Below are 14,498 nucleotides of genomic sequence, written 5' to 3'. Positions count from 1 at the left end.
GGAAGGAAGGAAGGAAGGAAGGAAGGAAGGAAGGAAGGAAGGAAGGAAGGAAGGAAGGAAGGAAGGAAGAAAAAGCCCACCAGTAATCACCTCCAGGGCTGTAGGTCCCCAATACAATATGTCATCCTCATCGATCTTAAAATACAGAGAGGTCTTCGAAGATCTCTCTCTGGTTATATTTTTATCTGATCACAGGAATCTTTCCCACTCACGAACCATACACAAGAATACATCCCTGTACCCCAGGCTGCTGCAGTCTATTATATTGGGGGGGTACTCATTGAAAGGGGACCCTAGATTCTGGGAGCTATTCCTAAGGGGACCTAGAAAGAAAAAAAAGAGGGAAACAAGAATAATAATAATAAGGATAATGATGATGAAAGGATTGATGGGGAAACCCTGGTACTAGGAAGAAGCTGGAAGCCTGGTAAAATAAATGGCCGAGGCTCTGTTATCAGGCTGGGAACTTTATGTTTTCCTAGGGGGAGGGAGGTCATCGGGCCCTCAGGCGATTCCTAAGGGGTTGGCCTTCTTTCTTTCCCCCTCCCCCAAGCCCGCCCCTCTATTGCCCTGCCCTGGCCAGCCCTCCCCTCCCCTTTCTCTTCACCCCCCATCCTAGCTCCCTCTCCCACAAGTTGGGCTGATCTTCCTGGTGCCAAACTGTCTCTCATCGATTTCTGATTTCTTCACCCATGATTGTATCAAGGAACCAAAGTGTTTTTTTGTTTTGTTTTGTTTTGTTTGTTTGTTTGTTTTTTAGTGTCCTGGATTTCTAGATAAATGGTTGCTCAGGAATGGCAACTTGCTCACTCCCACCATTTTTGCCTAGTTTCTTTCCCAGCTTCACCCTCCAAACAAAATCTCGCTCTTCTTAAATCCCAAATCCTTCAAGAACTGAAGGTGACCTTTTTTTAAAAAAATGAATACATCCCCCTCCAAAAAAACTCCCTATGGGGCTATATGTGATAAATGTACACAAGGATACGAAATGAGTGTATAAACATATGTTTGGGTGTGTACTTGTGTATGCATTATGTAAGTGCATACACATCTTTACATACAGATAAATAGTAGGCCACGAATAAAACTATTTAAAGAGAGGAGGGAGTTCAGAGTGGCCTAATGATTAGCTTGTCCTTTCCATTTATGTTCCCCGGTCTTTAAGATGCTGAATCCCATCTTCCCCTGCTTCCACCTCCAGCCTCCCTTGAAGCCATTGTCATTCATTCCTGTTGAATCTTGTGGGTGCTTGTGATTTCTCGGGGGTTGTGGGAAGGCTGTTCGTGGTGACGTCATTGTGCTCAGGCCACTTAGGAGAAATTACTTGTGTGAGGTGTCAGTTTCTCTGGATGAATCGTGTAAACTACGTGATGGTCTTTGTCTCAAGCACACAACCTTTGTCTTGGTTTTTTTTTTTTAAAGAAAACAAAAACAAAAGAAAGAAAAAGAAACACCAATAATAAATTTTGTAACGGCAAAAAGAAACCCACGGTGGTGCTAGAATGTGTATTATATACATATATAGTATATTGCGGTGTACACGACACCAGGGAAAGGACTCCGCGATGGAGAGCACTATTCCTGTACCTCTTTTTTTTTTTTTCTCTTAACCTTTGAGTTCTAGGTGATGGGTAGAGCTGGGGTGAGGGGTTGGAGTTAAAGAAATCACTTGCAACAGTTGCAAAGACAATTTAGGCATCATTTTCTTCTACATCTTCTGCTCTAGGAAGAGGTCAGTTTCCCTAAACAGCTGTCCGTTCATTGCTAAATGCAAGGCCAATTGGTTATTTTCCGGCTCCTCCCTCATTCGCCATAGAATTTAAAGAACCAGGTGATTCAAAGGGAGTTGGCTTAGGCCGGGGGATGTTGAAGGGGATGAGAGGGGCAACTAACCAAAGGAACAAAAAAAAAAAAAAAAAAAAAAAAATCACCACACGAGGGACACACTAGACACTTCTGAAACCTTTCCACTGAGGCAGTACTCTTTCTGGGGATTCAGTTTAGTTTTATCTCTGCAAAAGCTTCTTTCAGATATCATTAGATAATTTTCACTTCCTAACACTCAGTCCAACAACTTCAGCTAAATAAATAACTTATGAAGTGGTGTGGGATTGTTTTCATTACACATAATGAAAACCTGATGCATCCAAATATATCCTTGGTGAATTAATTTAGTCAGTGAAAGGAAGAGGAAAGAAAGAGAGGAGGGGAAAAACACACGTAACACAACAATGCTGATAGTCATCAACCGCATCAGTCATGAGCAAAGTTGGTTGCAAAGTAGTGTTTCTCTTCACAAAACTGAACTCCTGGAAGAGGAAGGTATTGAGAGTAGAAGAAAGGAGAAGGTTATCTGAGAAAGATTTTTCATTCCAGAAGAGGGTTCTCTCTTTAAAGAAAAAACAAGTCATTAAAAAAAAAATCTTGAGATCATTGCTTTCTCTTCGTCCCCTTGCCCCCGAAAGAAAAATAAAATGAAATAAAAATGTTTGACGGTGTAAGCTAATCACCTTTAATTTTTCATTTGCTTGTTACAGATGTCCACGGCGTTGCTCTCAAGGTAATCTAGACAGACGCAGCTGAAAGCTTGAATCTTATGCCTTAGACATCAAAGGCAGATTGCACAAAGAAGTATTTCTCCGCAACGGTGAATCTTCATGGTAAGTTAGGATTTCTATGGCAATAGGCAAGTCATACTTAAATACTGAAAGGCGAAGTCTGGAGCCCGTCCAGTCTTTTCATTAAGGACATAATATTTACGTCTAACAGGCCTTTTTTCTTGTGTATACAAGTATATATTTTTGTTTGACGCGAACTAAATCATTTTCATTTAATTTCCGGTAAACAAAAACCACGCGAATGGGCACTTGTTCCAGATCATAATAAAAATGGATAATAATGTCAGGAAGAAAAGGGCCGCCTGAATTGACGCGTCAGTTCCCCTTTGTCTCTGCATTCTGCCGTGATCAGAGAATGCATTTGGATTTGATGGCGAGTTTCTAAAGGCAAGGAAATGGTTTTTAAGGGGGAAAGAAAAGGAGAAAGGTCTAATCAAGCTCGGGTTGTTCAAAGAGTCTGATTTTGGGGTTGAAAGTGTGAGTTTTATGGTGCATCTACATGGCACGTTAGGATCGCTATGGTAATGAGGAGAGCAAAAGCAAGCGGCCCTCAATGGAGGCACACTCCATTTGAGACAGTCTATTAAGATACATTTGCACTGACCTTTGGTTTCATGCTAGTTTAATACAGTCAATCTGCTCTCCATCATATACTTCCTGCACATAATACACTTTCTCAAATTTGGGTGTTTGTATTTACTCCAGACCCTGGCTCTTGTTGTACCTGGGATTTTAGTCAATGTTCTTCCCCAACCCCAATCATTCCTGTAGTTATTATTACTGCATTGTCGCGTTGTGCCCAGTGTTGTTTGTCAGAAAAGGAAGAGCTGGTCTCTAAGAACCTTTACTGCCCCCCAAAGACGATCCAGGGTCAGTGGTGAATGACTCCTGGCAACGTCAGAAGCTTTAAAACTAAAATTGAAAAAAGAAAGAAAGGAAGGAAGAGAGAAAAACATTCCATCCATCCGAGCTCTTCGCTGTCCTGTCCTTAAGTTAGCTGAGACATTGAGATGGGTTGTAGGACTCAGCCTCAACCTCAGAAAGGAAGGAGGACTGACTGCTGGCCATTCTCAACATTTCCAAGCTCCTTTATACATTTAACTCGCTGCGACCTTCATTTGTCTCAAGAATGATGTTTACTTCAGTCTAAACTTGTAGTGGCCCAAGTCTCCCTGATCTGGGGATCTTACTAAGGACAAATGGGGACGAACTTAAGTCTGGAGAAAACTGGGATGGGCAGGCACTCCTGAGAAGGAAGGCCAAAGGCGATCAAGAAGATCCCAGGAAAGTTAGAAGTCCATGTTCCAGTAATTGTCTTGTTGTTTATTTTATCCAAGTACCCCAGTGAATAGGGGAAAAATAAACACGGTGAAAAAAAAATTCAAACAGTTGAGTCTTCTTTAGTGCCAGCCCTTGTGGTTGAATAAAAAGGATGGTCCGCTTTCTATTGAGCTGAGAAATCTTTGAAGTGGGAGTTATTATCTGAGACATTCCTGCTTGTCGTCCTAACAACGCTGATGAAACGTAAAACGGGCTTTGTTGGCGATTTGTTCTCCTCTCTGTCAAACTCCCCCTGCCCGCTAGCTTTAAACCGTTTCTAAAGAGATAAAATCAAACTTCTTTTTTAAAAAGATAACTTTAGGGCTCTCAACTCTATACAGCAAAGAGCAATCCACATAAATACAAGTCCACAGGCTTGCTCCTCTGTACAGACCCCTGCACACACTTTGGTACACACTTGAGAAAATGGTGGTGTTGGTGTGTGTGTGTGTGTGTGTGTGTGTGTGTGTGAGAGAGAGAGAGAGAGAGAGAGAGAGAGAGAGAGAGAGAGAGAGAGATACATGACTAAATGGAAGGAACTCTGGAGATTGGGAAACTGATGTTTCTTTTCTTAGATACATTGAATCTTAGATACTGGCATCAATTGACTACCTGAATGAAATGGGGGTGAGGGAATACGTTCTTTTAGAAATTTCCTTGTCCCAATAACCCACCGAAATCACATCCCTTAACACTTTTCTCAACCCTCAAAGTTAAAAGGCAGCCCGAAGCTAAAAATACTCACCCTGTTTCCTCAATCCTATCATATAGTCGGCAGAGCCCCTTCTAGGAAAAATGAAATAAAATAAAGGGGTATGTGTGTGTGGGGGGGGTGAGGGGAGCTTGGCCTGCTCCAGTGAAATATTTATGATTCAATGTTTACATTGGTTTTTATGTTATATGAGAAACATAAATAAGGAAACAATGTAGCCCTCCTAATAGGCATGCAAACGAAAAGTCCCGTATGAGCCTTTGAATGAATCTTCTCTCTGTGTGCATAGCCAGATCTTGGAATTTTTCCTCTGTCCTGGTTCTCTGAAACCTCGTGTTGTGCTTTTAAAGGTGGCTTAAAACACACACACACACACACACACACACACACACACACACACACACACCACACACACACTGCCCAAACCATTCAGGATATTTAGGAGATCCTTCTCCCCTCCCCTGTGTGTGATGACTAAATGATTTGTAAAGAAGTTTCCTAAAGCTGTAACCCATGCTGTTATTATAGTTGCTGCAAAATGTTGTCTTTTCTATTGATTTTTATTTGTTTACTGGAGGTCCCCATATGTTTGTTTATATCGCTAATTTATGGGAAAATGTAATGATCGCAATGAATGTGAATTATACAGACAGGAAAACGTTTTGTAACCGTAACTCACCAAGAATGCCCTACTGAGCCCCCTGAATATTTCTCATCCTCCCCTTCCAGATTGTGATTTATATCTTGCCTTTAGCACGAGTTAAATTATAAAGTAACTTTTTTTTTTACTTGTTCTGTGGTTTGAAAACGACTGCAATACTATGGAAAGAAAATGTTCCAAGTAGTTGGATGAATCTTGCTGTAAATATGTACAACTTGGGTCCTGTGACTTTTCCCCCTAAGATACATGCTTCGTGTGTAGATGGTGTTCCATTTTGTTCTTTCCAATATTCTAAAATAAAGACATAGGTATCTTCCTATCTTATTTCGATTCTGGGTTTGGAATGATTGCTCTATCGCGGGGTATGAATTTGACCTCCAACTCTCAGCCTCCATTTAGAGGTTTGAAAAGGGGGCTTCGGATTGTTTGTCTTTCATTACAGGGAAATCATTGGGACTTTTTTGTTTGGAAAAGGAAAGCGGAAGGATCAACTAGCTAACTGACCAATTTAGGTTGCAGTCCCTGTTCCATTCACTATCCGCTTCCAGTCAACGAAACTTTGAAAAAGAACACAGCATTTGGAGAGCGGGGGGCGGGGGTGGGATGGGGTAATGGTGGTAGGGAATTGGGGTTGGGGGGGGTAAGTATGACTAAGGTGAAAGCGCTTGTCAAAGCCTTTTCTGAATCTATTTTATTCTCTGCCACCAAATCTCTGATTGACCAAAGCCACCACGCTGGCTTCTTGCAACCTTTCTAGGAACAGATATAGAGAAGAAAAATAAAAGGAATCATTCTAGATGTTAATTACTGGTTGTTGGTCCCCTCAACCCCTTTGCTCTACGTCAGTCCTGTCCTCCCGGGTCAGGGGCTTTGAGGCTTCTTTTAGTGGCCTCATCTCAGGGGTGTTTGTGTCTCCTTAGAAGCTGTGGTCCTTGTTAACAAACTCCGCACTGCCCCCTATAAACCCAGAGCTGGGTGGGGTTTTGTATTATTTGTTTGTTTTTGTGATCGCTGTCCCAAGAACCTAAAACTCATTTTTTTTTTACCTCTTTTAGCAGTTGAAATGTTCTTGGAGTTTCCTGGACTAGGCCCTTTTAGGCTTATTTCGTTGCTCTATCCTTCCTGCCTGTACTCACAGAAGCCAATGCCTCTCTTGGGTAACTCTCATTCCAAGGCAGAGATTTTTTTTTTTTCTCTACCCCACCCCCCACCCTTTTTTAAAACCCCGCCTGCGCGTTAAGTCTAGCACGCATGCGCCACAGCTTAGCGCTTGGTGCTTCTACCTTTCTGAACTTAAAAGAAGTTGCCTCACGCAGGCAGGAGATGTCAAAGAGGAGTTTCTAGAGTGGAAATGGAAATACTGGGCATAAAAGGGGGGGGGGGGCGGAGAACCAGGAAAGAAAAAATAAAAGAATGTTTCCTTAAGAGAAGGGAAGGAGGAAGCCCTGAGGAGGAGGTTGAAAAAGTAGAAAAGGGGGTGGGGGGGGCAAGTGGGAGAGAGAGAGAGAGAGAGAGAGAGAGAGAGAGAGAGAGAGACTCCCAGAACGTGCTAATTAGAGCACAGTTCTATGGGCCCCCATGATTGAGCGAAGACATGTAGTTATTACATTTGACTGTAGTCACTGAGAGATGGAATGTCCCCTCCGACAGCATGGGGAGAGACGTGTGGGCATTATTCGTGGTCCCTTTTATAGACGCTGCCTTTTCTTTCTAGGACTGACGAACCATTTTGGAAGGATCCATCCCCTGTTGCTTCCTATCATCGATCCCCATGCAAAACTGGCCATTGTGCAAGTGCATTAATTAGAGACCATTCATTTCACAAAAGCACAATTGGTACTTAAAGAAAGTGAAGATTAGAACATAGGAATGGGGAAAACCCAAGCCTGAGGATTTCCCGCGGAGTCCTAGCTCCTGGGAGAAAGTCCTGTTCCCCTGTAGCCCGCCCCTTGTCTTCTCTTCCGGGTCTGAGGGTTCTGCAGTTATCCACTGGACCCAGAACATAAAACATTCCCTAATCTTTACTCTAGTTTACTTTAGTTTTCAGTGACAAATTCGTTTTCTTGGTTGCACCTATGGCTTGCTTTCCTGCTAAGGATGGGATCACCCTCCTCCCTCCTTGGGCTCCCTAACTACTTGTATGTACAATTATTAGTTTATTGGGGAGCAAAAGTGGGTGGCATCACTATCAGTGACCAAGTTTCAGTTCCTTTAAAAAGCTAGAACAACAACAACAAAAGAGAGAGGAGAGAGAGAGAGAGAGAGAGAGAGAGAGAGAGAGAGAGAGAGAGAGAGAGAGAGAGATGAAAGGCAGGGTGTGTTGGGTAAGAGGAGGGAAAGGGTTCTTAAGGTTAACTTTCCCAAATCAGAAGAAGGGAGTGATCCCAATGCAGGGTTTGTATCCCTTGGAAATATTGCCTTAGGTGCCATGGCCACTGTTTAAAAAAAAAAAATCTATTACTTTAAATGGCCAGATTTCTGTGATTCCCATGGAACATTCACTCTCACATAGTCATGAAATAGATCTGTCGCCAGGATTCAAGAAGGGAATTTGGGGAAAGGTGGGGTCCATGGGAGTACTTGCTTGTTAACATTCTTATATGTTTGTACATGGTCCTCCCCACCCCCCCCATCACAGTCCTAGAGCTACGAATTTGAGTTAATCCCACCAAGCCATGCAGAGGGTCACTGAAGAAAATACGTAATTTATTTTTAAAAGGCCCAAGAAAAATTAGAGCGAATCGAGTTTATTTCTATGTAGAATGAAGCTGGAGAGATCAGATCGTCTTAATGTCACCCATATGACTTGTTAAGACGCTGTAGCTTCAGTAAACCTCTGTAGCTCGTCTAGACCATATGTTGATTTATTTCCATCATAAGTCTTTTAGGTTATTGCATGCTGGAGAATCTGCATTCCAAGAGCATAACGCAGAGAGCATTAAAACAGGGAGCCAGAAAGGCAAGGTTTCAGAGAAAGCATTTGGGTGAAATTCACAAGAAAAGTACATTCTTCACAGAATGATAATAGCGTCCGTTTAGCAATTACGATTTTATCCTCCAAAGTCCCCGTTTCCTGAGCGGAATAAAATATTGGCAGGAGGATCAAGGATTAGGAAAGCAACATGTTCTACCTGTTATCTGTTTTCTAGTCGGGGTATGATGGAAGTAGATGATTTTATAAATCCATTTATTTCAGTGAATGAAGTATTGTAATATCTCTGTGGACATTAATAGCCAAATTGATACACGACTGCAGAACCTGCCTGAATTCTTTCGAGAGCGACTATTTTAAAATGAAACTAACAACCAATGTAAACAATTAGCAGGAGATCTTTGTTTTAGCTTCTGTAATCCTCAGTAGCTTTGTTAAACATACACATCCGCTGTGTAGGAAGGAGGGGAAAAATATAGGATTTAGGTTAATCTTATGCAAATGTTACCGGTGAGACAAACTTTGACAAGTTAACTCACGTTGTTTACTCGTTATAGTTTCAGTGTTTACTCTCTATTAACTAAAATTTAACAGAGGTGCATTGATCAACTCTGCCTGTGATCAATGCTGGAAAGTCACTGAATTGTATAAACCCACGTTAAGTTGAGTGAAAAGCCTGCTTGGTGAAATTAGCCAAAGGAGTGGGAGTAGTTTCCACTAAGCCCTCATATCTGGGTGGGTAATAATGGACAGATTAATATTATATGGAATCTTCAAGCTAGATTCTCTTTCTGACATTCATTCTGAATCAACCAGAGGCTACTAAGCTCTGCAGTTATGACAGAATCACACAAGCAGGTACTGAGTACTCACCTCGACCCACCCCACAATCAGTAGTAGTTAAAACCCAGTATTCCAAAGTGATATCCCCGCAGCACCTGAGGCAGAGTGTGATTCAAATCCTGCGCCACTGACAACATTAATCTATGAATTATTTCCATATTTCAAGCAATAGAGGAGCTATTCATTATGGTCTAAAAAAATAAAAATACACAGCCATTGTAAGTGTGCATATATATTTCAACCAATTTGCATATTGCTAAACTATGAAAAATAGCTAACCACCTAGAAGGCTTGATTGTTTATTTAATATTGTCTACACAAGTAAAACAATCAAAATATTCAATTAGGATTTTGCCTCCCCTGCCCCAACCAAAATTCACAAGGGTTCTAAATACTTCATAGATTTATTTTTTTTTTTTACCCTGAATTTCTGCAATCCATTTGGGGCGAAAGGAATCCAGAGTCAAATGTTTTCTATTGTTGAGGAAACGGGACAACTTGTAAAGGAGTGGGAGGGGGGGGGAACCTGTTGTAGAAAAGCATAGTCCCCTTTAAGTGTGAAATATCATTTCATTGTAAAAAGTAAGAAAGAGTCGGTAATCCAACTTCCGGAAACTGTTCTGAATTATTTCACCAGACCCTTTTTAAAGGGGATTAGCAGGGCTTTTGGAGCAAAATCCTTCTGTTTTATTCAATCTCTGATTTTATGTTATAATTACTGGATGTAAAGGCTCTCAAATTAGTATGCAGAAATCGTTCAGACATTATGCAGGTGCTATTCTAATCATTCAGCTTTTTAATTAAGGAAAGAGGTAAGAAAATAGAATCATAAAAACACTTTTGTGAGAGCTGAGAAAATTGCGGGCGACCGCTTGAATAAAGCCTTTATACCTTCGCCTGACAGGTCAGACACCAAGAGGTTGACTTACGACCTTTTCAGGAGGAAACAATGGGTAACAGCTTTCTCACCTTGTCCCCATTATACCTTTTATTCTTGGACAGAATTTATGGAAATCGCCATCAGATGCTTTAATTCCACAAAAGATATTGCAATTATAATGGATACATATCCATATTGAAATTCCTACTATTATGCTTTACCACAAGCTTGTTTGTTCCTTGAGACTCTTCACGAATGAGGGGGAAGGGATTATATGAGACCTATTGATGGGGTGAAGAGATGCAAAGTGTATGTGTATTTCTATTAGGCAATGCTTAAGTAGTGGACAACTAAGCAAAAAGTAGCTCAGGGGCGGGAGGAGGCAGAGAAAATACAAAATGTGATCACTTTTAAAGGAAAAGAACTCACAATGAAACTAAGTGTCAAGGAGGAGCTAGTCTTTGAGACTCGATTTAGGAAAAAGAGAATAGTTCAAAAGAAGCTGGTCCTGTGCCTGGGAGCCATCAGGCAGCCCATACCTGTGGCTGGAGCTTGAACGCTAAAACTTGCCTCCTTTACCTCTGCGCTAAGGAGTTTCAAATCCTCCTATCAGTAGGCAAGGAGGGGTCTCTCTCCAAACCGGGTTTCCGCTTTCTTCCCTCCTTGAACCACCCCCCTCCACCCTCCCTGTGTCGACTGCAGATGGGGCCCCCAGGACCATTGTTTCCTTTTTATGCCAGGGAAACTTTTATCTTTCCTGCTCTCCCTCCTCCCTCTCCCAGCCCCTACGCCCCCTGTTCTGTCCTTCCAGACACCCAGTTGTGACTAGGACACAGTGCCTAAGAGCTTGAGGTTCCCAAAGATTCCTTCCGTCCTTCTGTGGCACCCCCCCCCAACCCCCGGAACAATGCAAGTATTAGGATATCAGCAGCACTCGAAATGATCACGCGTTAAATTATTTTGCTTTCACGGATGAGGGGGCTTTTTTCCAATGTAAATCAAGCGCTTTAGTTATTAAGTCTGAACACTAATCTCCAACAACCTTGACATAATGTCGCAGAATGTGCCACACCACCTCGCACCTGCAGTCTGAATAGAGGCGCCTTTTCACGGGGAGACACGCTTGTTGCCCTCGCGTTCCAAAGGAGTTGTCTGAATGAGTCAAGCTTTTTGAATACCCATGTGCGCTTTCTCTTCCGCCTTTGATCACAGAAAATGTCTTCTAATTTGTCCTTTTTCATTGTAACAACGTTTTCAAGTCCTTTTTTATTTTCCAAACCACATATTTATAAAGAACATAAATCGCCCCCCGAAAACAAAAGTTGTGCGCCCAACCGACTGGCGCAGGGGTTCCTGATGATTTTGTTCCGCAGACGAGACACTGCTTCTGGAGATTCTGCTAAACAAACAAGGAGATTTGGGGCACCAAGCTGCCAAGAAAATATATTGGGGTTTGAAGGGTCTGGCGGATGGAAGTGGGGAAAAGTCCCTACATTTCCACTTGATTTGGCTAACTTTAGGCGAGGTTTCTAGAAGTCTAATTGTAGTTAAATATTTATATCCCAGGAACAAAAGGGGCGGGGTACGTGCCACTGCTGGTGATATTGTGCCATTGGGGAGAGTTTCCAGCATGTTTGATCACTACTGAAATGGAAAGTGTATTCGGATGGACTGATACGTAGGATCAAGGGAATGTAGTGGGCAGAATCCTTCCCAAGGATGGCAAATGATTTCCTCTTTCAGGATAGCGTCTACTTATCTAAAGCCAACGGTTATAACACAATAATAAACGGTATCCGAGATAGGATACTTCATCAGTCATAGTACTAATGGGTGATGAGAAAGTTGAAAACCTTCTTAGCCCTCAAGGGGCTTGGACTTAGCTCTGGTAGAATCCCTAGGGGGGTGGGGAGGGATGAAGTATTTTGAGAGGCCTTCTGGGCATTCCTATCCCGAATTTCCAAGAATACACACCCCACTTGCATAATCTCTCTCACACTTTCATCTCTTTGAAGATAAGGGGCCTTTAGGAACCCTACCCCTTTCTAAAGATCAAGAGTAAACCTCGTGACACTTCGGCGAGATTTCCTTGTTCTCAGGAAAAATGTTGCGCTTTCTTCTAGAAACCTAGTGAACATGACCACCTCGATAACTTCTTTGCCTGGTGTATCTTTTACGTTAGATTGGAAACGTACACTTTCTGGCTCACTCCCTGGACACACAAGCAGGCGTCAATGACGTTGACGTTTCATTTGATGGGATATTAATTATCAGGTTGCAAATCACTGAGTGCTCCCTTCCCACAAATGCAGTCTGACTATAGATCCAGCTCGAGTTTCCAAAAGATTTTGGAACTCCAGACTAATGGCACGTTCCTTCCGGAGTTTAACTTTCTCCTTTTTCCTGGCGACTTGCACCAATTCGCTGTGGGCAAAGCTCACTCCAACGTTCTTTTTCTTACATGAGCCCAGCCTCCGAGTAAGAAAACTAACATAACCCTCTAATACAGTTTAAAACACTTTGATGTCTTGCCAAGAAACACACTTCCTTCAAGAGAGAAGTCAACATTTGTTTTTCACATTAAATGGCGTTTAGTTGCCAGTGAAAAAATAATGCTAAGGACCACTTTTTAATTCGCTGTATAACAACCGCAGGGGTCTAAAAGAAAATAACGGCGATAGCTATAGACACAAATAACTAAATTACCAAAACGTTAGTCTATCTCCTAGCTTCATTAATATGTAACAGACTCCCCAGTTAATCTCCAAAAGCCAGTGCTCCCCCTCTAAAATAGCACTCTGGGACGAATTGTACATGAGATCAATCACTGCTAATGCACTAAGGTTTACTGCAAGGAAAAAAAAAAGCTATTTACACCTTCAAATAGAAGCTTTTCAGATTTAAGAGTAAGGGCCATACATCACCAAGAATAAATGATTATGAATTGGTAAACGCGCCCTCCAGCGATTAGCTATGCGACGCTATTTATCATTTCTTGTTTTTTTTTTTCCTTTCTTCCCCTCCATCTCTCTTTCCTCTTTAAAATCATCCAACTGTTTTTTGGGGGAAAGACTTGACAACTAGAGAAGGAAGGGGGGACCCCACCCCTCTGCGGGAAAGTTTGTTTTTGCATATACTATAAGTCATCAAAACACCGCTATTCATCTATAAACAGGGTCACTTATGAATTGCTTAATAGGAAGCAATACAGCCCTTTCATTGTCCCCATTTGTTAGTAAGTGAATGTTTGCCCATTGGAGTTGATACATCAGCAGTTTCATGTTTTCCTCTACTTTCTCCCTCCCACCCCTCCCATTACATTTCCTCCTCTTCAGTGGTAAGTCAAAAACTTGGATATTCTATCGTCAATTAAATCGGATCCTATCCCCAAAAGGGCGTGTGTGTGTGTGTGTGTGTGTGTGTGTGTGTGTGCGCGCGTGTGCAGGACTGAATGGTCCTTAGATGAATTTGTAATGGGACCCAAACCCGTCACCATCACTTGTCCAGGAAGAATAAAACCTAGCAATAGAAGAGAGTTAGTAGCTAGTTGGGCACTCGGTGGCATTTTACAAAACAAAAGCAACTGTAATTGTCTCCAAATATTAAATACGGATAAAGAATATAACAGAAAACTCCTTTAACTTGGTGAAAACTGGCTTTCAATCCGTAGCAGTCCCAGAGCTGGGGGAATAGCTTTCCGAGGGGAACTAGATTGGAGGAGGTTTGGGTATGTGTGTGTGTGTGGGGGGGGTGGGGTTTTGAAGATCCTGTACTGGAGAGGTGAACATTGAAGGGCTATTCCAAGATAGAAATGCAAGGATATTCTAAAAAGAAAAAAAAAAGAAAAAAAAAAAAAAAAAGCCCGGACAGGAATGCAACAGTATCCGTTCAAAGCAGATGAAATAGTCAATGACTCCTCTCCTGCTGTTTAAATACTTTTAGGTCCCGGCCCTTCCTCCACCAGCATTGACCTTCCCCGAACTTTGGGGCTACACAGTCGCTTTAACCTCCATTGGAATTTGTCTAAGTGGCCGGTTGCTTAACGAGCTAAACAATGACACGTCCACTCAGGGGCTGCCCTCGTAAGAGAGCTTTGAGTTACAGAGCGAAGAGGAATTTCCTGGGGTTCCCGGCTAAAGGGTCAGGAGTTCCCCAAGGGGGAGGGTTCACGGAGAAGGCAAGTGTGCGGGGTGCCAAAGAGCATAGTCACCTGCTGACCGCATCCCGGAGCGCTCTGCTAGGAGGGAAACTGGAGCTTTTTTTCTCACCCTGGAATTCTGGGAACAGGATAGGGTGTGAATCGGGTTGAAGGGATTTGGTGCTTTCTGCCCTCCGCCTTGGGGAAAGGGGAAGTGGTAAGAGAACCCTTAAGTTTAAAGGCACTCGGGTGGTTTAAAGGGATATTTTGTTCCGGGATTTTTTCAAGCTAAGTTTGGGGGGGTGGGAGTAAGGTAAGGGACGGGATTCGGAGAGAGACGCCAGATAGGTAGGGCCCTTTGGAGCCACAAGTTAAACCATGAGGTTCCCTAAAT

At 42.4% G+C, this 14,498-nt stretch overlaps 1 protein-coding gene across 1 annotated transcript in view; it reads left to right on the top strand.

The window, feature by feature from the left end:
- Positions 1–14,052, top strand: part of LOC123241968 (zinc finger protein ZIC 4-like) — a 21,385-nt gene extending 7,333 nt beyond the window's left edge. Inside the window, 2 exon segments of the mRNA XM_044669463.1 lie at positions 2,538–2,560; positions 13,909–14,052. Of these exon segments, the coding sequence (XP_044525398.1) occupies positions 2,538–2,560; positions 13,909–14,052 (167 nt within the window).
- The last annotated feature ends 446 nt before the right edge of the window (positions 14,053–14,498 follow it).

The sequence above is a fragment of the Gracilinanus agilis genome, chromosome 3 (assembly GCF_016433145.1).
Source record: "Gracilinanus agilis isolate LMUSP501 chromosome 3, AgileGrace, whole genome shotgun sequence".
Taxonomy (NCBI): Eukaryota; Metazoa; Chordata; class Mammalia; order Didelphimorphia; family Didelphidae; genus Gracilinanus; species Gracilinanus agilis.
Note: the sequence above shows the minus strand (reverse complement) of the source record. Positions and strands in the feature narration are given on the sequence as shown.